The 24,976-nt window shown below is 41.1% G+C and overlaps 1 protein-coding gene across 4 annotated transcripts in view; it reads right to left on the bottom strand.

Moving 5' to 3' along the window:
- Positions 1 to 24,976, bottom strand: part of LUZP2 (leucine zipper protein 2) — a 346,882-nt gene that overhangs the window by 157,500 nt on the left and 164,406 nt on the right. For 3 of the 4 annotated variants that reach the window (XM_080983546.1, XM_080983544.1, XM_080983545.1), the window contains 3 exons: positions 13,044 to 13,161; positions 12,015 to 12,085; positions 7,959 to 8,040 (listed from right to left, as the gene is read on the bottom strand). In XM_080983546.1, coding sequence (XP_080839672.1) covers positions 7,959 to 8,040; positions 12,015 to 12,085; positions 13,044 to 13,161 — 271 coding nt within the window. The remainder of the gene's footprint in view (positions 1 to 7,958; positions 8,041 to 12,014; positions 12,086 to 13,043; positions 13,162 to 24,976) is intronic. The other variant, XM_080983543.1, reaches the window with a different exon arrangement.

Raw genomic sequence — 24,976 nt, 5'->3', positions numbered from 1 at the left:
GGGAAAAGAGAGGACCCAAATAATTACCGCCCAGTCAGTCTGACATCAATACCAGGGAAGATTCTGGAGCAGATCATTAAGCAAACAGTCTGTGAGCACCTAGAAAGGAATGCTGTGATCACCAATAGTCAGCATGGATTTCTGAAAAATGTCAGACTAACCTGATCTCGTTTTTTGACAGAATTACAAGCCTGGTAGATGAAGGGAATGCAGTGGATGTAGCCTACCTTGATTTCAGCAAGGCATTTGACAAGGTGCCCCATGATATTCTTGTAAAGAAGCTGGTAAAATGCGGTCTTGACTATGCTACCACTCAGTGGATTTGTAACTGGCTGACTGACTGAACCCAAAGGGTGCTCATCAATGGTTCCTCTTCATCCTGGAGAAGAGTGACTAGTGGAGTGCCACAGGGTTCTGTCTTGGGCCCGGTCTTATTCAACATCTTTATCAACGACTTGGATGATGGACTCAAGGGCATCCTGATCAAATTTGCAGATGACACCAAACTGGGAGGGGTGGCTAACACCCCAGAGGACAGGATCACACTTCAAAACAACCTTGACAGATTAGAGATCTGGGCAAAAACAAACAAGATGAATTTTAACAGGGAGAAATGTAAAGTATTGCACTTGGGCAAAAAAAATGAGAGGCACAAATACAAGATGGGGGACACCTGGCTTGAGAGCAGTACATGTGAAAAGGATCTAGGAGTCTTGGATGACCACAAACTTGACATGAGCCAACAGTGTGACGCGGCAGCTAAAAAAGCCAATGCAATTTTGGGCTGCATCAATAGGAGTATAGCATCTAGATCAAGGGAAGTAATAGTGCCACTGTATTCTGCTCTGGTCAGACCTCACCTGGAGTACTGTGTCCAGTTCTGGGCACCACAGTTCAAGAAGGACACTGACAAACTGGAACGGGTCCAGAGGAGGGCAACCAAAATGGTCAAAGGCCTGGAAACGATGCCTTATGAGGAACGGCTAAGGGAGCTGGGCATGTTTAGCCTGGAGAAGAGGAGGTTAAGGGGTGATATGATAGCCATGTTCAAATATATAAAAGGATGTCACATAGAGGAGGGAGAAAGGTTGTTTTCTGCTGCTCCAGAGAAGCGGACACGGAGCAATGGATCCAAACTACAAGAAAGAAGATTCCACCTAAACATTAGGAAGAACTTCCTGACAGTAAGAGCTGTTCGACAGTGGAATTTGCTGCCAAGGAGTGTGGTGGAGTCTCCTTCTTTGGAGGTCTTTAAGCAGAGGCTTGACAACCATATGTCAGGAGTGCTCTGATGGTGTTTCCTGCTTGGCAGGGGGTTGGACTCGATGGCCCTTGTGGTCTCTTCCAACTCTATGATTCTATGATACTTTCTACAGAGACTCCATCTTAAATTGACTTGCTATATTCAGCTGCCCAGAGGGATTTAACGCAGAGGTGAGGCAATCTTGCAATGGAACGATAGACTGATGGAGAAAGATGGTGTTTTCTCACTGTCTTCTGAAACTACAACTAGGGATGTGATCATGCACTAACTCTTTTTACTGCACAGTTTTGCTCCTATGCTTCTGAAGGCCTTCCATGATGTTAATGTGAGAATAAAGATCTGATTTAGAGCAGATGGTAATCTATTTAACCTTGAAAAGCTCCTAGCAAAAAGTAAGGTATTTGAAGAAACGGTTTGGGTGCTATCATTAGTGGATGATTGTGCCCTAGTACCTAATGCTTCAGAGGACAGACAAGTAATTATTGATTCTTTTTCAGCAGCACGTACACATTTCAAGCTAATTATTAATGTAAACAACACAAAGAGTTCCATATCCAGCATTCGGGATGAGATTTATGTTGCACCAAAAATTACTAACAGCAATAATGCCTTATTGATAACACTGGGCAACAATTTTTTACTTTTTGAATGTTGTCTAGATTTCTACAACTGATTTAGGGTATTTTTGCACTGCTGAATCAGGAAATGGCATCCGTTTCTCTCCATCAGGTCAGATTTACTGTAAACTGAATGGTGGGCATTGATAAAGGTAAGTACACGTAAATTGCATGTTGCTTCACCATTTTTCAAACTTCAGGGCTTTAACTTCCGTTTCTTGGAACTCCTGGAATGCTCAGCAGCAGGGAGGTCTCTCTTCAGAGTCCAACAGTAATCAGCCATCATGACTGCGCCCCAGCAACCTGATACCTGATACCTGGTCTCCATCTCTTTCATGTCCGGATGGAATCTCTCCCCCTGCTCGTCACTCATTGAACCCAGGTTCTCAGGAAACCGGTCCATAAGTGAAAATAGGTAGTGCATCTTGACGCTCATGTTGCAGCCCAGGTTTCTGAAAGCAATCAGCATGTTGTTGACAAGTTCTGCGTAGTTTCTGGCCTTATTGTTGCCAAGAAAGTTCTTCACTACCAGAACAAATGCCTTCCACGCTTCCAGTTCCACTTCGTTCATTGACTTTCCGAACTCTGGATCTCTGATGAGCTGACGGATCTGAGGACCGTCAAAGATGCCAGCTTTCAACTTCTCCATGGTCAATCCTGGAAAAGCCTGGCACAAGTAAGTGAAGCAGTCACCACCCTTGTCCAGAGCCTTGGTGAACTGCTTGATTAAGCCGAGCTTGATGTGCAGCGGTGGGAAGAGTATTCTGTCTCTGTCCACCAGAGGGTCGTTGATGACGTTCCTTTCTTTGCAAGGCACCAATTCCTCCCGCACAGGCCAGTCCTTCTTCGTGTAATGCTGAGCATGGTCCCTACTATCCCACATGCACAGAAAACATGGGTACTTCGTGAAGCCAGACTGTTGTCCCAACAAAAAGTTCACCATCTTCAGGTCAACACAAATAAACCACTTATGCTGATCATAACCAATTTTCTCCAGCACATACTTCACCGTTTCATATTTCTCCTTCAGTGTACTCGAGTGATCCAGGGGTATAGAGGCAAACTGGTTGCCGTTGTGTAGCAGAACACATTTCAGTGATCGCTTGCTGCTGTCAATGAATAGTCTCCAATCTTTGGGTTTGTACTGTGGCACTCCAAGCTTGAGCAGAAGCTGCCCAATATCTGCACAGTACACCAAGTCCTTCCGAGAAAAAACAGAGATACTCTTGATGCCTGTTGCGGAAGAAGCTGATGCAAGCACTGTCAGAGAGGAGGTTTTTTCCCTTCAATCTGGATGCCAACAGTTCGGCAGAGTCCTTTGACAAGCTGAGGTCGTGAACTAGATCATTCAACTCCTTTTGGGAAAATGGATGTGGAGCATCATCATCAAGAACCACTTCTTTTTCTTCATGTCCTTCAACACTGGAGGCATCTTCGTCACTAATGTCAGGAAGTTCTCCAAAGATAGGCACTGGAATTTCATCACAATGAGATACAGGACGACGTGCTGATTGAAGATCAGGATACTTCGTGGGGCGGCTGCCCCATTAACTTAGTTTTGATCCCCCAACTTTATGCTTTGCCACACCAATTTATGGACGATTTCAAGGTTTTATGACTTCAAACTGATCCCTTTTCAACATAATCACCCAGAACTATCGGACCTGAATACGTCTTGTCATTAAAATAATCATTTCCAATCAAAACAATTATTTGACATGGCATTTTACACCCACCAACTTCTAAAATGCTCCACACAAGCGTACATGTGAACAAAAACGTAAAAAAACGACATGTGGCCATAGCTCAAAAATTTGACCTGATTGAGCAAAACCAATGTGATTTTTGGATTCAGCGCATCAGATTCGTCCTAAATTAACTGAAAAAACGCAGACAATAAATTTGTTGTTGACCAGTGTAATGGATAAAATTCCCATCTCGGGCAGTGCCCTGACTTGTGAATCAAGTATCAGTGATGAAAATGCAAAATCAAGGAGCAGGAAATGGTGTAGCTTTCAGCAAGCGTCACACAAACCTATGTGAGAAAAGAGCCTTCAGAAACAATTGAAGGTGCATAGACCTGCAGGATGTCTAGACAGGTTGAAACATCAAGTTGCTAGATCTCAACACGGAGATTTCCATCCCTCCCCTCATTGCCCTTATGCCTGTAAAATTATCCTATGGGAATCTGTGGTATGTCTCTCTGACTCTGGTTTCTTTCTCATTTGACTATGGGCTGAAAGTTCCAACTCAGTAGTTGTTTTCTGGTCTAAATAGTTATGACTCCAAAATGGTTTCTTGCTTAGCATCTACCACAGGTTGGACAGCAAACAAGCACGATTAATTAGCATAGACCAGTAAATGAAGTAAAATTACAAAAGCTGGATGTTTCCAAAAAAAGACAATAAATTTCCTAAATTCATGTTTATACTAGAAACTACAAAACCAGGAATACAAAGAACCACGTTTTAAAAGCTTCTGAGCCAAAGATGGTAAAAAACATGGGGATAAACAATCCAAATTTTCCCTTAACTAGTACAGACTTTTGAGATGAATCCAATAGGAAGAATTGTGTGAATGGACTCTGCATTTATCAACATTTCAGCAAGCTAAATTCTGTCTTAGCCACAGAATTCGCTGCACATTAGATACATGCAGATAAAATAATTCTACTTAATTCCATCACAAACATAGAACTTAAGACCTGATGGAGAGAAAAGCAAGGGGAGGTTACAGGGGGACAACTGGGAGATGGAAGGATTAAGCATGTCTCCTTTCACCCATTCCTTCTTCTGTGCAAAACACACTCCCTCTTTAAAGCAGAGAAGCAGACTATGGAGTATGTTAAAGTGATTTCAATGGTTCATTTCCCCCCTAGAGTTGCATAGCTGCGAAACAGCAATTTGTGCTTTTCATCTGCCTTTGACATCTGTGGTTAAAGGTAGTGTGTGGATAATATTGTTAAAAAGGCACCCATCAGCCCATATAGTAAGGTACAAGGGAGGGTCTTAGCTATGTTGGTCTCAGCCCCTTTAATGCAGTACGAAGTAATAGAATGAAGAAGTAAGAAACATATAATTTATTTCAAGGTTTCTTGAGTGTAAATCATTGCAGAAATGGACTGCTTATGATTTACTGCAAGAAAAAAGCTAAAGTCTCTGATTTCCAATTGCTTTTTAAGGAAGTAGCATATAGAACCACCACTGTTTGTTTTTGTTTCTTCAGTCTAAACTTTCTTAGACTTCCAAGAGAGAAAATTTGCTTAATTTAGTTTAAAATTGCTTGTGTGCATTTAAAAGTGAAAGCAGAAATATGATGTGTGGGTGTGCCTATGTATGTAACATTCCTTAAATGTTCTGGTCCCATTGCTAGATCTTTCATTCTGTCAATACATAATATTTTTTTTAAAAAAAAAAGAGTAAGGAGTTTTTAAATAGTGGGAGAAACCTCACAAAGTGAATTAAAAAACTTAGAATTATTAGAAATATACTGAGCATCCCTCCCCCCAGTCATACCTTGGTTGTCGAATGGAATCCATTCTGGAAGTCTGTTTGACTTCCAAAAACGTTTGACAACCTGCATGCAAGCGGAAGTCGCGTCAGACGTTCGGCTTCCAGAGAATGTTCTCAAGCCAGAACACTCACTTGTGAGTTTGCGGCGTTTGGGAGCCAAAATGTTCGACTCACAAGGCATTCAGGATCCAAAGTACGACTGTGTGTGTGTGTGTGTGTGTGTGCATGCGTGCGTGCACACACACACACACACACACACACACACACAAACACACATCCAATGTATTCAGGCAGGTACACAACTGGTAAAATATTGTTGTTAATAGTATAAGCAATAAGTTTGAAAGTGCCTAGTTCATATTTCAGGTTAACTATGGCTTGCCTGTACGGTATAGTCAAGACACCATTTCTCACTCCCACTTTTCACCTATATACAGTTGTGATGATCATAGTGGTTTATCTTGTAGGGTTGCTCTAAGGATTACAGAAATAATTATAAAGAAGTACACAGAGTAGGAAGGAAAGTGTGACTATGTGCACCTTGAATGATCCATGAAATAGAGTGCTTTTCTGAATTTTGCTGCCTGGCAAAGTTTTGCAAGACTTTATGGACCACAGTTTTAGGGACCCATATTTGTCAGATCTTAACAGAATCAAAATTAGGTATATGGTTGGTTAGTTATTTTTATTTGTATTACCATCAGGCATGCCGTTTTATGATGCTTGAGGTAAAAAAGGGACATTCCACTCCCTTGTCATTCTCCACCCACTACTACCTCCTCTCTTACCTGTGTTGTGAAGCGCCAGCAGTGGCCCTGACTTCTGGTGAGATCTTGCAAGATCTAGCCAAAGTCTCATGAAATCTTGTGTGTTCTGTGAGGTCTCGCGAGATTTTGGCAATGCTTTGCAAAATCTCACTGAAAACCAGCACCGCTGCCAGTGCCACTTGCCTGCAGGCAGCAGAGGCAGCGAGGCAGCCGGTGGAGGCAAGTGTCAGGGACTAGCAGGACGCTGGCAAGTGTGCACAGGGGAAGGGGGACTGGAGTCTGACTCAAAAGAGGGGTCCCATGAATTGTGGGGACCTGCACCAGCCAAGAGGCAAGAGCAGGGGAAGCTTCAGAGATGGAGTTGGAAGAAGAGGAGGAAGAGGCAGATCAGACAAGTGAAGGGCTGGGTGCTTCCACACCTTTCCTGCACCACTGTCTCCCAGAACCAGGAAGGGATTAAAGAGGGAAGAGCAGAGGCAGCTTCCACGCGGGCATAGTTTATGGATGTGTGCACACAGCCTGTCAGGAGGAGGTACATAAACTGGTGGAGGAGGAGTGGCCACCTACTGCAGCAACTTCTTCATAGAGCACAGACCTGGAAATAGCTGCCTGGATGCTAGACTGGTGTACATGGGCATTCAAAGCTGTAGAAGAAATGGTAAGTGTCCACTTTTGACAATAAAGAGTTAGCTATATGCCAAATGCATTCGTTTGGCTGGGGAGCACCCACGACAGTGAGGTGGGTATCACCTCTTGGGCTTCCACCACTCAAGGCGAGTGTCTCACCCTGCTTCATCAATAGGTCAGGCCTACGATCAGGAATGGTACCAATGAATTTAATCAAAGTTGCACTGTTTTGATTTAAGAGGCCTTCTGTAGACACATTACTTGTACATGGATTTTGTACATGTACATGGAACTATCAGGGACTAGCTTGGAATCAGAAGAATGGTGGGAGAAACCAACTGGGGAACCCCCAAGGGAAGAAGACTCAGAGCCCAGGGATTGGTGGTGGGACAATGATTAGTCATCAGAGGGAGAAGACTAGGAGGAGGAAGTGTCCAAAGCTGAAGTGGAAACAGGGCTTAGTGAGCTGGAAGAATCTATGGCAGAGAGAAGTCCAGAATAAGAAGCAGAGGTTGAAGCAGGAGAGTGGGATGATGTCAAGAACCAAACTTCACAGAGCACATAATATATTTGAAAGTATCAAAATGGCCACCTAGTCCAACCCACTGAAGCAAAGCAGAACCAGCTATTCACTGCACATTTAACCAGACAGCCTGTGTGAACAGAACCTCAGGTTACAGGTGCACACCTTAAGAACCAAGGGACAGAAGTGAGCTTAGCAACACACTAGTTACTCAAGTTTGGGAGACGGTCACAATTCTTTCAAACTTCAGATATGGGGATCTTTAGGGGTATGCCCAAAATTGATTCATTGTGTCCCTTCCATTGAAAATTGAATTGGATCATACCTATGTCGTTCAAGATTGTAACTCTTCTCCATCTTTATTTGTGTTAGTCCCTGATAGATTAGGAACAACAGGTTGGAAAGTCCCTTCTTAAACCACCATGAAACAATAGTTAGTACAATGATAGCAAGATAACCTTCATATATTTATCAGCAGTGAATTCTATGAGATTCTTTGCTTCCACAAAGAGCCTTCTATAGTATATTCAGTATATACCAACAGCCTTGTTCATGCAGACATATTTGAGCTATTGAAGCATTTACAGAAGAGAGGGGCATGGAAAGGTTGGAGAAAATAATAACAAAGAAAGAAGAGAAGTTACTCACTGTAGCCTGCTGCTTTTCTGCCTTCTCCGCTGCCTCATTAAGCTGTTTTTGAAAGGCCTCCTGGAGCGATTTCATTTCTTCCCTAGTTTATCGAAGAGACAAAACACAAACTTCATCTCTATTGTACACGAGGAAAGAATGCTTTTGTTTATTCTCTTTTCATGACAAGGCACTTTTAATTACACTGAATAACCACCGGTTGTGCTTTGTTGGGGTGGCTTATTAATAAAGCCACAGATGCCCAGTGCACTCCAGTGAGGTTCCAAAATGAAAATTCTTTTGTGTCTACTGTATAGAATACTGTGCAAAATATTATTTAAGCATTCTTCATATTCTAATTCACTAACTCTCATTTTCAAAGCAAATTGTTTATACTTAGATCTCCATCACCTCCCCCTCAGCAATTGTTTAGAAGGGATGAGTAGGAAAAGATGCAGTTGCAAACTCTTAGGGAGACCCATCTTTTCCCATTATTTTCAGGTAGCAACTGAACTTCAGCTGAACATAGGCATCTTAAACACATGACCTAATTTTGGCCTCGTTGGTCCAGATCCAGTTCCCAGACAGGTAAGTTTCCTCAAAGTGAATGACACCTTCGTAGTGGCACTTTCTGACAGATGTTCTGAGGATCAGACATAGCAAGATCCAAAGAGATAAATCTTCAGGACAGGGAGAATGAACATGTTATGTGAGATATAAAACCACGCTGATGACGGGCGGGGTGAATCTGGTCCTTTTATCTGCCTCTGTTTTGTCCTGATTAATTACACAGAATACAGTTGCTGCTACGTGTAGGTCTTTGTTCATGTAGACACCAACAGTATTTGAGATCGAGTGAACTGACAGATTTTAAGAAACACCCCAGACTAGTTCTATGCTTACTTGGAAATAGGAATGGGCATATCTGATAATTTTAGTTCCTCATTTTTCCTATCTTCATTTCTCTGCCTCAGTTGTTTTTAAAAACATCTTCATGAAATTCATCAACATCTTTTGTGTGAAATTTCTCCTGGTATACATGTTTTTGTAAGCAATTTCCCCTAATATAATGCATTTATGTATGTTACTGTATTTTCATCAATACAGTATATGCATTTTAATGCATACTTTATCCTACCACATGCTTTTTTGTACATATTGCTTAATTGGAGAACTGTATTGGAAAATTCAGAGCTCTGCAAATTGCTGTGTTTCCATTTGTGTATTTTACTTTGGTTTTTAGAAAGTATTAATTAGGTAGGTTGATCTTGGAATGTGAACTGAATTGAATGTGTTGCTCATCCCAATTTGGGAATAAGCTTCATTGAACTCAGTGGGACTTATTTCTGATTAAACATGCACAGAAGTGCACTGACTGTAGTTTAGGTGACGAAGCATGAAGCACAATCCAGATAAAATTAAAGGATTGTTAGGGGGTGATTCCCTAGACCAGATAGGGCATGCATAGGCAAACTAAGGCCCGGCGGCTGGATTCGGCCCAATCGCCTTCTAAATCCGGCACGTGGATGGTCTGTGAATCAGCATGTTTTTACATGAGTAGAATGTGCCCTTTTATTTAAAATGCATCTCCGGGTTATTTGTGGGGTACAGGAATTTGTTCATTATTTTCCAAAAAAACATAGTCCGGCCCCCCACAAGTTCTGAGGGACAGTGGACCAGTCCCTTGCTGAAAAGGTTTGCTGACCCCTGAGATAGGTGGACAGCTGCACTCTCCTAAATGAGCAGTAGTTTGGGAGTACTTCTGAATCTACTACTGTCACTGGAGGCATAAGCTGTGGCCCTATATGGACAGGAATAGTGTAGTTTCTATTATCTATGCACTGGTAACCTTCAAATTAAATTGCTGCAATGTGCTATACAGTATATGGGGTGCCTTTAAAGGCAGTTCAGAAACCTTAGCTGGCACAGAATTCATTGGCTAGATGGTTGATTAGGAGTTGAACTATAAAGCCATATGAGGATCAGGACCCAAATAGTTTAGGGACCACCTTTCCCTACATGAATTTACCTGGACCCTGGTTTCATAATCTGAGGCCCTTATTAATATGCACATTGCAGGGAGTGCAGATGATGCAACACAAGAACTTCTATTTTAATTTAGTGGTGGCTCTCCAATTCTGGAATACTATCCTCCAAAAGATTCACCTGGCTCTATCACTATCAACTTTTAGGCCCCTGGCAAAGGTTTTTCTGTTCACCCTAGTTGTGCCCTAGCCTGCACAAGAGTTCATCTTTTAGTAGCTTGGGGTAGGATTTGTCCTGTTTATGTTATTGCAGATGAAGGGTTTTAGCCAATATTATCGTTGCATTTTAAAATTTGCATCATGTATACTTTTATAACTGCATGTCACTTTGAGACATTTTTGTAGTAAGAAGTGAATAAACACAATAAATAATAATATCAATACTACAAGTATTAGTAATAAATAAATTTATTGAGGCCTGGAGTGAGTGCTGAGTTTGCCAAATCTGATTTACCATGAATGGATACAGATCCAATAAATGTGAATTGAGCTGTGAGCTGATCCTTAGTTTCAGCTTACCTTCAGTGATTTAGGCTGTTTTATAGCAGCTAGAAGCAGGGCTGAACTTGCAATCCAGATCATTGAAAGAGCAAGAATATAAACTGGAGATTAAGGCATGTTGGTTTCCACTCAAGCAGCAGCTCATAACTTTAATACAGACATGTAGTTGAAGAATGACAGGTCCCAGTCTGGGACACAACATTTTGATTGGACGAGTCATGTATTAAAACTAGGAGAAACTGTGTATACAGCCAATTAGGGTCAGCACAGTGATTCCTGACAGCTCAATAGGTAAACTGGAGAGCCCTTCTTATTCTGTGTTTTAGAAGATTTATCACAGGGTGCACAAGACAATGTTTCAGGGCTGAGATGTTGTGCATCTGGCAGGAATTCTTTGATGTGTCATTTAATCTATGTTCCATGGGAGCCAAACATACAATGAATGTGGCGCATCCCTCACATTAATAACAAGCCAGTTTTCATGCCTTGGCATTTTATCATTGTCAGCGTCTTAAAAATGTGCGCTTCCATAAACAGGGAGTGTGGAATCATTAATTGTTATATTATCCACAGAAGTGGTTTCCACAGTGTGTTCTTAGAGTGTCAGGAGAAAAATCTAGAAAATGCGCTGCTTCACCGAAAATGCTACGCTGCACGTATCATGCTGTCTGTCTCAGAGAATCAGCACAATGAAGTCAAGCTCTGTATTGGTTTCCCATGGAAACAATCTTCATGCATTTCAGATGGATTATGACAAGTTTGAAATGAAACTTCGCTTTGGGAAAAAACAAAAAACAACAACAACAAATGCTGTCTGTTCATAGTAGTGATAGGAAAACTGCCCTCAGGTCAAATTGCAGTCATTTTGGAGATTATGAACATCTGGAAAGACATTATTTCTTTTTTGAAAGTTTGGTTCCAGCTCACTATGGCAGAGCATCTGCACTGATGCTGTCACATCATTACACCAAATTAGAATGCCCCCTGGGAAGAGCTGCTTTCAGCATACCATGATGGAGAAATTCACCTGGAAATTCTCATACAAACAGTCATAGGTTTTAGATGTGCTTTGTAAAATGAAGACAGAAGAGAGAAGACATAAATGCTTCTACATAGGAGAGGGACAAATTCAGGAGATCCATAGCCCAGGAGTACTTGGAGGCCTGGTTTTGCTTCTGTATGGCCAGGCATGCTTTTACCATAAGTAAAGTATTCAGCACTATAATTCAAAAGCATCAATTCTTCGGCAATCAGCCTTCTTTATGGTGAGAGCTTGACCATAAAGAAGGCTGATCGCCAAATAATTGATGCTTTTGAATTATGGTGCTGGAAGAGACTCTTGAGAGTCCCATGGACTGCAAGAAGATCAAGTTAATCCATTCTGAAGGAAATCAGCCCTGAGTGCTCACTGGAAGGACAGATCCTGAAGCTGAGGCTCTAATACTTTGGCCACCTCATGAGAAGAGAAGACTCCCTGGAAAAGACCCTGATGCTGGGAAAGAAAGTAAGACAGATAAATGTTGACTTGTACCTTTGTTTTTGGCCTAATTCCAAGAGTTTCTGTACGTCGGTTTTAGCAGATGCCTCATCGTTTTTCAAAGACTGAGAACAAAGGGAAGAAACAAGAAGTTCTTTACCATTTCTTATCAAGAAGCTCTTTACCATTTCTTCCATAGTAAAATTATTAATGGTTCCCCTTTTGATAAAATGCTTTCTGTGAATAGCATATTTTAAAGCCAAGAACAAATGGAAATGGAAACAGCTTTGTTCGTCTGCTGCAAGGCCTCACAACATCCCCACACTTCTTTTGATTGACACCTTAATTGCCATTTAAAAATGGCCCAACATCTCTATATATTCCTCTGTAATTATGACAGAGAGGAACTACTGCCTAATGTGAAGGTCAATGACAGATTCACATGTAATCTTCCTTTCATGGAGCTGGTCATTTTTATCCTATCCACATATAAAAATACATAATGCCACTAGGGATGGGTGGATATATTTCTTATCCATGCCATTTTTGCCTACGTTCATTCATAAGTCTGCTCCATCCCATTTCTTTATTGATTCATGAAAAATCAATGAAGATTCTACATTCATGGGTGTAGAAGAACTACTTTATTTTTTGTTAGATATGAACTGCTCCTTTCTCTCTAGTCAAAACTAGGTCCACCACCTCTATACCCCATATTCCATCACTCAAGCCATTGTCATGGATGTAGGAAGTGAAGGGCCAGCCTTCTTCTCTACATCACCAGGTTGTAGAAGCTGTAACAGTGCAGACGAGTTTAGGTAATGAGTAGGGAAATTTTGGAAAAATATTTGCCATGTTTGAGTGGTGAAGAAGTGGTGGTGCCAGGCAGGCGTGTATAGTAAGAAGAAAAGGGCAATAGAAAATGGAAGGGTCAGAGTCGATTTCTCTCATCCAAATCCCCACAACCTGGCTGTGATATTTCATGGCTATTTTCCTAGTATATTAATCACAAAATGCTTGCATTATGAAATGGAGTAAATGATGACTATATATCACGGGGCAGTTGGGGAGGATGATTCGTACCTGGAGGTTTACTTTAATTCCTTCAAGTTCTCTGGATGTCTTTGACAGCTGGCGAAGAATGTTGCTCCTTTCCTTAAAGACTTCTTTAAGTTGTCTTTCCAGTTCTTCGTAGCCCTGTCTAACCCAGAAAGAACATCAGTGAGATCCTCTCAGAGCAACTGAAACAAACAAAGCTTGAAATCAGAGATCCAGTTTATTATATTTGCATTCAGACAGAAGCAGGATCCATTTCTGTCATCCTCTCATAGCCTCTCATCATGTCAAGCATACCAAAGTCATTCAGGTCTAGAAAATGAACTGCTTCATTTGGGTCTGCAGGATTGTCCTATAACCCAGTTTTCTGGGGTTTGCCCAGTAGGAGGCAAAGTGTGCTGCCAATATTCTGCTCAGTCATTTAGAGATAAAGGTGCATGCACCCACCTTTCATTGTTAATGAGGGAAAACACAGAGAGAGTTGACACGTACATAAGATATTACCCAATGTGATATGAAAAGACAAGAGTTGAACATCATGTGTCTGGATAAAGAAATTCCAGGTTCCTTTTGGAACTATTTCCCCCCTTCCCCTGGGTGGAATTGAGCTCTCACATAGAAAATAAAGGTTATAAAAATAAAGAAATGCATAAAAACAAAATAAAGTACCATGAAGATGTTTAACAACACTACCAAAAATCTAGTATGCCACCTAGTATTGATCATCACTGTCTTACTGCTGACTTAACTAGTTAATGTTTTATACAATAATCTCCAGCCTACACTCTACAATACCTACATGGCACCAGCAAACCTATCCTTCATTTCCACAAAGGAGATCAATAGCAAATAGTTGAGTTTCCTTTTTTTGAAATGTAAATCCAAAGTGAAAACCCACAGCACAATACTTGTCTGAGTCTGGAGCCAGAGAAAACCAATATCCATGTGCATTGCTGAGAAATAAAGCAAATTATATTTTGAAGCCATGAAAGAAAACACAGGGCAAGGGGGAATGGATCAGCAGGGAGCCAGTAACCAAAAGTGAGTGAATATCCTTTGTACCGCAGGATCAATAGCTACTTCCTGTAACCCTGTTGTTCACCTGAATGTTGTCTAATGATGTCATTTAAAACAACTCTTGACTAAAAGAACAGTCATTCAAACAATATATACCCTTTGTGAATTCTATAAATGGCAACTGAATGCTATGTGGTTACACTGTCCTCCATGCAACTCAGCTGAATCCACGTTGGACCAATCAATGAATTTTTATTATCAGCTTTTGCCTGACATCCCAGAACCATTTACTATATCACTTTTAGAGAATATAAATTCATGGGGAAAACCTCTAGATCTCGTGTACATGAGCACTGCACCCTGTCCAAGTCTAGCAGTAGCTGTACATCATTACACAGCTCCTGAGTCAGACTAGCTGTGTGAGAGGATCCATGGTGAGGGGGGTCTGGAGCTCCCCAAAATACAGCTGAGTTCAGTAAGGGCTCAGCTGCCATAAGAAGTGAATTGGGCCCCACATAAGGATTCTGTCCCAAGGAATCCCTAGAAAGATGCTCAGGGTTTCCTCTCGATGTAGAAGCCAGAAAGTTGGAAAAGCACTACAATGAAGTAAAAGTGCAGTCTTTGAATAGAATAACGACAATCACCACCACCACCACCATTGAACTTTTAAATGTTAAGGTCATAAAATGGGATGAGTCAGTGGGTGGCTGTGGTCTTGTGATCCAAATGGTGTCATGTTAATTAATTGTCCAATAGGTGTCTGTTATACACATACAACCTTATTTTCCATAGCACTTCCTGAACAAGAAACAATTTTCCCCAAGCCAAATGCTTAGATTATAGCTTGTGGAGGAGACTGAGCTACACTGGTCGCTCCTGCTAGATGAGGCAATTTAAACTCATTTCTTCTTCCTCGCTACTGCCTCAAGCACCAAACTCGATTTTGGAATGTCACTTGACTAGGCTGATCAGCCTGTGGGGGTGGGGGTGTTTGTGTGGCACTTAGGGTTTCAAGGGGAAGGAGGAATTGGCTGGATTTGACTCCCCTCTTCCAGCAGTAGGAGAGTCTTGTGTACAGATATTGACCCATATGTAGTTTAGAACCAGCCCCAAATAACTACATTTCAAGAGCAAGCAAAATGTAACCTCCCCTACAACTTACTCTTGAGGTAGGGGGTTATCTTGAGTCCCCACAACCAAGCAACAAACTTAAACTCACAGTGCAATTGAAAGCCTGCATGAAAAGGTCATTAGCATCCATAACAGCACAAGTTTCCAAGTTCTATTTTGTGTTTCAAAGTTATCTGTGTTTAAACCCAAACAATCCTTGAATATAATTTAGTCTGATCTTCCTTTGTTTCCTTTGTTCAAGAGATGACAAGACAACTCTGTGACACTGTCTTTATTTATGTACTTGGTAACATTATTCCTCATGTTGCCAATGCTGCAGACATGAGTCACACAGTATGAACCAAAGAACTGTCTCCTTCCTTGTGAGTCAAGGGCAAGCTGCATTCCAATCCAACATTTATTAGCCTGGGATTTTCTATATATTTGAGATTCAGCTCATTGCTTTGAAACCAGAAATAAAACATTGGGGAAAACTATATCTCAGCAGTAGGGCACATACTGTGCAAACCTCAGTCCCTGGCATCTCTATAATAATAATAATAATTTATTATTTATACCCCACCCATCTGGCTGAGTCTCCCCAGCCATTTTGGGCGGCTCCCAACCAAATGTTAAAAACAGTGCAGCATTAAATATTAAAAACTTCCCTAAACAGGGCTGCCTTCAGATGTCTTTTAAAGATAGAATAACTGCTTATTTCCTTCACATCTGAAGGGAGGGTGTTCCACAGGGTGGGTGCCACTACCGAGAAGGCCCTCTGTCTGGTTCCCTGTAACCTCACTTCTCACAATGAGGGAACCGCCAGAAGGCCCTCAGCGCTGGATCTCAGTGCCTGGGCTGAATGATGGGCGTGGAGACGCTCCTTCAGGTATACAGGACCGAGGCCATTTAGGGCTTTAGTTAGAAGCATGAGACCATGCACATTGCGGGAAAGGTGTCTCTGCCTTTGACCCTGCCCATCAGAATAGCCTATACTGTGCTAAGTGGACAAATAGTGTGACCTGATAGGAGGTATCTTCCTATGTTCCTGCCAAATACTAGCACTATCATCTACTCACACATCTTTGGATAAGAGGTGCATTAATCCATATCAACGTGAGCTGGACCTTTTTCAGTCCTGGCCCATCAATCTACACAGTCATTTTTAATTATGGCCTCCATGCTGTTTTGTTCTGAGCATAGCAGAATGACCTGAGACATATCAGTGATTAGCCAGGCACTACTTACAGTTATAACTGTATGGAAAATCTGTAAATCCTATAATGGACTGCAGGGGACAGTAACCAAGGTTTAGAGCAGGCATAGCCAAACTTGGCTCTGCAGATGTTTTGGGATTACAATTCCCATCATCCCTGAACACTGGTCCTGTTAGCTAGGAATGATGGGAGTTGTAGTCCCAAAACATCTGGAGGGCCAAGTTTGGCCATGCCTGGTTTAGAGGCAATAGGTGGATTCTGTAGTGTTGGTCAGCAGCAATGGCGGCAGCAGTGTTAGGGCAACAGTTTTGACTGCCAGTAGGTGGCAGTGTTCCTAGCTGGGGATAGGAGAATCTCTTTATTTTGGTTTCTTTCAGTTTCTCATTTTTCCAATCTTAAATTCAACTCTCCAGATATGCTTGTGAATCTCTTTTAGAAGTCCTCATGAAACTTTGTCAGCATCTTAGTACAGTTTTTTCCTAATATGTACATTTCTGTATGTAATTTGCCCACTGCACACATTTTTGCAAAGTAATTTCCCCTAATATACTGCATTTTGTATGCTATTTTAAGTAATGTATGCATTTATAAGCACAGTTGACCCTATGTGCATATATGTACACATTACATGACTGGAGAACTGCATTGCAAAATTCAGAGAAATGCAATATTAAAGGATGACTTTCTTTCCAATTGTGTAATATTTCAAGAAGTGTGAACTAGGTCGGTTTGCTTTCAACTGCAAACTGAACCAAATTTCCTCCCCATCCTTATTCTCAGCCCAGAAGCTTGAACCTGAACCCTAGTTCTCTTCCCCTCCCGTTTGAAAAATTACATACCATGTCAGTGTATTGCTTAATTATGGGAATTTCAGCACTTGCCCTGATTGAAACTGTAAGTAGTAAGAGCTGCATAAGAGAAATGGAAACAATGTTTGTTACCAATGCATCTGAACAGCATGGGAACTTAATTACTAGATCTGAGTGAAAATTGTATTACTTAGGGTGGATTCTTCTCCTTTTTTACTTTCTGATCTCCTGTTGCATTTATGTTTAAAATCTCTGGGTTAGTGTACATGCTGTTTACTGTAGCATTTATGAGTCCCTGGGGCATGTAAGTGTGTGTGTGGAAGAAGAAAATGTATGAAATCATCAACTGTTTGGGAATGGTAATTAAATATTTACTTAATTCATTACAGGCTCAGTTTTGATGTGCTGAGATTCTCCCATGCCTTTGTGACATTCATGTATGGAGTGAATGCAGAAACAGTAATGTGAATGCAATCAGCCACAAAGACTGAACCAGTACAAACCCATCTGTGTGCATGGCATATATATGAGCAAACCTCCCATACAGAGCACAGTAATAAGGTCTATGAACCTGGCCTGGAGACTGCAGCTAGTGCACAATGCTGCTTCCGATAATCATAACCACCACTTTGATGTGGTGCCATTTAAATACCCATCATGTAAGATCTTCACCGTCTGTCTGTATGGTATTCGCTATACCAACTGTCCTTGGTAAGTTTTAAGATAAACAAAGAGCCTACTTGAGGTCCAGCCAGTTTGTTGTTCACTGTGCAGGAAATCAGAACAGGGCTTTCTCTTTTGTTGCACCCTAGTTATTGGTGGTGTTATGTACAACAAATCAAGATCTATGGTACAGTATGTGCTTATCGTTGTAGTAGACAGGATTGTTGTTGTTTTTAAGAGCTGAAGTTTGTACTTACAAGCTGCTCTAAACTTAATCTTTTAACATGCACATGGTATTTCCCTCCTTTCATTTGATAGCTCCACTCACCAATCCAAGTCTCAATATATAGCTGGTAAAATTAATAGGGCATGTTTGAACTTGTAAAATATCATTCTGCAATGGTCTGGGCAGTGTGTAGAATTTGTATTAACGAAGGAGAGCAGATAAATAGCACCTGGCAAAATGCCAAGGAAATGAAATAATTTGTAGCTTGTAACTTGAAATTGTCTAGTATCTGTCCTCAATGTATTGATGCAAAATCAGACTAAATTTGAGAAATAATTAGAGTAGAGAGTGCCTGCTCTTGAATCAAGAATAGATATTGCCATGAACATTGCTGTCCTTTATGCTTATTTATTTGACATCAGGATCAGTAACTGTGGTAGAGCACATGGCTGTCCGCAAAAGATTCAGTCCCTGGCATTTCCAGGTAGGACTGGGAGGGTTGCCTGCCTGAAACCCTGGAGAGCCACTGCCAGCCACTGTGAAACTACTATGTAGCTGGACCAATAGTCTGATGGTGTAAGGCAGCTTCTTAAAGTTTATGTAGCCTTCATTCCATTCAATGCTCCATAGAACTGTTATTTCCAGGATTCCCAAGAAGCAGCAATGACTGTCAAATCTGTCCTTCAGATATGCCCAGGTAAATTTAAAGTAAATAAAGTAATTTGGGGGTGGGGGGAAGAGAGCACAAAGTCCTAGGAAGTTCCTAAAGAGGAAGGAAAGATGCAGTGAAAAAACCTAATATGAACCTATTCCAAAATGAAGCATGTACCACAATGCAGCCACCCTTTGAAATTCATACTTCTATGAATTTTGCAGTGCTGTTCTTCAGCCCAAAATGCCTACAAAAATCCATACATTGGGGGAGAGTGTACATTAATATATTGATGTTCTATATAGTAGAAATAACAAGCAAAATGTAATTAAATTAGGAGAAAGCATTTGCACAAATATGAATGTTAAGTGATCTTTCACAGGAAGAAAATGTGCATAGTCTAAGGGGAATCACACAGTAAAACCCGGATGAATTTTTGTGAGGTCTTCTTTAAAAAACAAAAACAAAAGTGAACTGATGCAGAAATTTGGTGAACTGAAATTAAGACCAGAAAAATGAAATAGTGGGGGGAACTGACCTAGGCACATTTGTCCATCTCTTTTAAAGCTAGAAGGCAAATGGGAAGGTAGGGGTGAGAAGCTCAAGGAAGAGAGATTTAAAGAAAACAGATAGCTTAATACCATGGAAGTTGAGATATTCATATTGTGGCTCAATTTGGAATGGCCTCAATGAAACTAATTTATTTTCAATATCAGTCATTTTATAATTGAGACCATCCCAATGTCTGGGCCCTGTCATATTTGCACTGATGTCATTGGGGACATAATGGAACCTAGAAGCCCACGCTATCATGAGTCCCTGAACCCCATCCCTCTATTCCCTTTTCCATGATTTATGCTTGGATTTAGGACCTAGGTGAGCCACAACCAGCACCACTGGTTCAGTTGTAGGTCAGGAAGAGACAAGAAGGCAGCAATGACAACAGCTCACAACAGTAGAGAGAAGCCCATGTGAAGTCAGAAGCAAACTTTGAAGGGAGCTAAGAAGAATAAAAAGTTGTTCTTCAATCCCACTATCCAACTGAGCTTAAGCATTATTACTAATTAACAACAGTGACAGTCGCATTTTACCATTGTAAACCCATCAACCTCCATCACTCCCTCCACCTTCTAGAAATCCAACTGCTAAGTACTCAGAATTCAGGACTAGATGTGTTTCTCTCCTGAATAATACAAAGAGCAACGGGGTGGGGAAGAAAATGGATTTTAAAGCCCTAGGGAAAAGCAAAGTCCCATTTTGCAATCTACCTTCTGTATACTCTTTTGGCACATCCACTTCCTTGGCTTAACAAAAAAGACCCAACAACCATGCACATAAAACTCACAGTCGAAAACTGGAGCATAAAGCACAGGCTGGTAGCACCCATGCCTGTCTGAGATCATTAAAAACACAGCTAGATGTACCTATCATAACTTAATAGTTCTATTACAGAAATAATTGCCATGACATCTGCAGATGCTAACATCAGTGCATATATTTAGCTGTTTATTATAAATATGAATATTTGTCCCTTAATAAGTAACAGAACTCTTTCTTCAGTGCATGCTGTCATGCTACTTGATCCACACATGGTTTGACAATTGCATTTGTTTATATGCCACTCACACCAGAATGTAAGAAAATGCGGGGGAGCAACTTTTACATTTAGATTGCTAAATCTGAATAGTTAGGATTCATGGGCAATAAATTGGATTTACATGTTTGAAATATTTCCAACAACACCTCCCATCAAAAGAGATTCCAGGGCAGTAGATGGAGGTGGAGAACCTTATTGACTTTATTGAATTGTATTAATAGTTTTGATGAATTTGTTGCTGTTCAGTTAATTTATATGCTATTGTGTTTGATATACTAATAATTGCAATTGGTTTTTTTTAATGCTGTTGTGATGGTTGAGAGCCACTTGAGCTAAACATCTGAAGTTGAAAAAGCAGAAAACAAATATCAAAACAGAACAAAATGCACTGTCCTCCTCTTGAAACTGGAAAAGTGAAAGCACCTGAGAGCCTAAGAATCTTAAGGCATACTAATTGGCAATGGTCATTGTCATTGATCTGTGAACACCTTTGGTGTGTGTCACAGCATGCATGTCAGTTCTCTTATGACCACCTCACTGCATGATACCTGCGGCTGGATGTCACAGTGCGTAGATGCAATGCTAGATTGGCAGCCTTTATGGTTATGAAAGATGAATACTTCCTGCAGGTCTGTGTCTATTTCCACTCTATGATATAGGAGGATTCAAGCAATAGGATAGTACTGGACAGGAGGCATTAATCAGGTGGGGAAACTAGGATCTGGATAGCAAGAAGAGGGGGTCTCTTAGGAGTCCTGAACAAGTAAGCGAATTGTCCAGGGCCAGAATGCTTGGCAAGGGAGTGTTCCCTCCGAGCTGTTGCACTAGTCACTCTCAGGTAGCAATGGAAGGGTTTTTATAGTGGACTTACTTTTCCCACCTCCTCCTAGATTTCAGCAAGGCCCTGATCCAGACTATGCCCCAGACCGGTGGTTGCTTCCTTCTCCCAAATAGGATTGATGGGCCTTGAGTCGTCAGACACTGTGTCACTGGTTTGGGGCTTCAGTGGGTCTGGTGTCACCTCTGCTCCTAAGGTCCTGGGGGTGATGACTGGGTGGCAGTGCTGGCAGAGGGTTGAGTCCCTTAATACTTCAGCTTCCTTGGGCAGGGAGTCTTATAGGGGAAGACTTCCTGTTTTCCCTCAAGTTGTGTTGACATCCTGGGGTCATCACCTGTGCTGAGGTCTACAGTAGAATCTTGCTCTTTGGATGAAGTCTGATCAGTGGGTTCTAAATAATCCTTTATCAATAAATTATATCAAACATACATTCCATGGTAGTTAATTATATTAGGGAATGTGAGATTGTGGGCTGATTGACATCATATCCCAAATATGTTGCACAGATGTTGCTTACTTTGAACCACTTTGAGAGACAAGTAAACTTGGGTTGGTTATATGTAAGATTTACTTGAATTACTATACTGTTGCATGAGAATTGCTCTGAAGACTTAAAGTGTTGCAAAAAATATATATATTCTAAGACCTCACTGGTGATGGTACAAGGGAATGTCACTTGGTTCAGCAGGAGGAAACTCAAAAATTGCTCCCCATTTGTCACCTCTGCTCTGGGAAATATCACCATGGTGATCAACTGTTCATCTTCTCTTTCTTTGCTTTTGAAAAATCTGCTTGTAAGTTATGTCAAACAGATCTATAATGGTATCACCGCTCCTTTGATGTGTCTAGGAGGAATGCAAAGAGACACCCATTGTGTTTTCTATGCGCATCACTTACTGAAGGCATAGTCCTAAAATTGCTTGGGAATAATATAAAGAAACAATGTAAATAATGTAGAAAGTTTAGAAAACATGGATACTGAGGACTTAAAGAACCTAGAGCATGTGTGTCTGTACACAAATGTATGTTCTCTACCGGTTCGACTTGAGTGCGATAAATATTACACTAGAAGACTGTGAAAGACGGAATACTCTGGAATGCTAAGTCTTTTCCTGCAGATTTGCTCCCACAGTTCAGACTGAAAAGGCTTTATGCAACTCCTTCCTGTTGTTGCTGATGTTGTTCTCACAGTGGCATTCGATTAGCAAAAGATGTTATTTCTCAGTGCTCCCTTGGCAGTGCCAACTTTCTTAGATGTTTGTGACATCTGTGGGAAACAGAGTTTTGTGTGTTTCTCCAGCTAAGTAAGCTGCTCTTTGCTATTCACGTAAAACTTGAGCGCTTCTGCTTGATCTTACAAAAAAAAGGGGCAGTTGGACTCCTGTAAAATGTGTATTGCTGCTAAATAATTCACAAGTTAGTCTAATAAAACGGTGTTAACCAAATGGTGGGTTTCAGCTTGAAATCAAAGATGTTCCCTAGCCTTTCCGAGCTGCAGTGCCTCACGATAAATTATTGATGTGATCATTACTAATACCACATTTTTTAATGCTCACCCTGTTGCAATTTTTCAGCCTCACTTTCCTTATTGACTTGTCTCGTTAAGGCAAATCGGTATTTCAGCATCACTACATCCTGAGTTGCACAGCGGCTGTACCCACGGTTCATGAATGATGCAGGCGGATATCGGAACCCTGCATGGACTGAGAACATGGCTTGCAACACACCTAACACTTTCCTGCAGGTGGACATCACAGGAGAAGATGGTGAGAACCATAAAAAGGGACAGCAGGGACCTGGAAGGTGCTCATCAACAGTGAGCACCTGGGCAGGAGACTGAGCAGGTATCCAGACCACCTGGCCAATCATCTGGAAATGTGTTGTGTTTCTGTTAAAATTATAATAATTACAGGCAGCAACCATTTTAGGCATGTCAGATATGTGCACGCCTGCAACTGTGCACTTCACACCGAACCCAGAAGTGACACAAAAACATCACAAAAGGGTGCAGGGCAGAACAGGCTCTTTGGAGGCTTTTTCAATTGTGCTTCAAATATAGGTGATTTCACTTAAACGTGCATCACCTTGGAACATAACCCCTGCGTAAACTGAGCGTTGACAGTAATTCTAAATCTGAATGTATACAAATAAATGAGTAATGTGCAAATTTTAAGTAAACTCTTTCTTGGCAATGCAAACTTAGAAAGAGCTTTTCTTCAGGGATATATTTTTGAAGCAGCAGGGAGTTGTGGTGGGATGGAGTTGTCGAGCCATCCTCCTCATACAGGCATCCCTGCAGCTTGTCTGGATGGAGCATGGCAGCAGTGAAGACAGGGTCACATGGTTGCATCAGCAGAACTGTTACCACCAATTGGGTGCTTCTGCTGGACAAGGGCACACACATGGCCCAGAACTTGCTGCCACCCACATCATCCAGGTAAACAGCAATGGTGCTGGTTTTATGATGGTGGCTCCACCCCATCACACAAAATCATAGAACTGTAAAGCTGGAAGGGACCCTATGAGTCTTCTAGTCCAATGCAGGAATCACAATTAAATCATCCCTGTCAGATGGCCATGGTTCACTTCTGATATGGGGCTTAGTGCTTCTAATACTTTGTCTTTACCTTTGGATCTCAGATTAACACAAACTCTCACTGCCACAATGCCTTTTTCTTGCTTCTCTGAAAACCTACCCTTAGTGAGTGTGCAGAACCCCTGGCAAACTACAGGAATGTTTCTGCTAGGAAGTTTCTATTGTACATTTCTGCTTTAGGGCCAATAAAAGCCTGAGGATGAGTACCTCCTCTTCATATCCTTGATCGCTGTACACTGGAATTGTGGTTTTCGAGGACATCCAGATCCTTTGTAAGGAACTAGAAAACTTAGCAAACTACCATGCCCAGGGAACGAAGTGCTGGGAATTTTATGTTGGTAAGGGTTGGGGCCTAATGATGTCCTCAGGAGAAAGCTTCCTCTTCCCAGGAGGCAGGTTTGGGGGAAAGGAAGGATAAGTGAGAGGATTTGGAATGGATCTGAGCTAGAGTTCAATAGGCCTCAGGTCTCCTATGTACCCAAGAGCATGAAAAAGCCTAAAGCCTAGAATGGGACAAATTTTACAATGAGCTTATTTGAGCCCAGTCCAACTGAAACTAAATTAGTTAATTTAGAAGGACATTTTCCAAATCTAGACTGGGTGTTAATTTGTTGTTACATCAGGGAGACATGTTTAAGTTCATTAGCAATGATGATTAGATGCCATCTGTAAATACAATATCAGGCAGAATTCACAGTTTCAACATTTTAGCATTGTCTGCTATATATAAATAAAATAAGCATGCTAGAGCACTCTCTAGCATGATGCAAATGGAATAATTTGTTATGCTAATTACCCTAATTTGCATAGGAAAGTTTCCAGTCCAAAATTTCCCAGAAAACCCACACCATTAGTTTAAGAGGAGAAGTATAACTTTACCTAGTTTTATGAATGACAAAGCTATGTCTTAAACATTATGCAGGATCTGGGACTAAATTTACATCTCAAATTTACCTTCCTGTCATCAAACAAGAGAGTATTGTGTGAAGGATTAAGGTTGTATATTATCATTTAATAATCATATTTATTAAATGATCCATTAATAATAGAGCTCTCTAAGTCTTGTCCATAGTAAAATTGTAGATAAAATGCAGCTAATATCAACCAAAATATTAAAAACAAATATGTGTGTTTGTGTGTGTCTTTAAAACACAGTTAAAAACACTGTTTTTAACACTGTTTAAACCTTTAAAATGAGTATATGTTGCTATAGTATATGTCTGGGTAGGCTTGTT

The sequence above is a fragment of the Podarcis pityusensis genome (assembly GCF_964106645.2).
Source record: "Podarcis pityusensis genome assembly, chromosome: 1".
Taxonomy (NCBI): domain Eukaryota; kingdom Metazoa; phylum Chordata; class Lepidosauria; order Squamata; family Lacertidae; genus Podarcis; species Podarcis pityusensis.
This window is presented reverse-complemented; position numbering and strand designations above follow the sequence as displayed.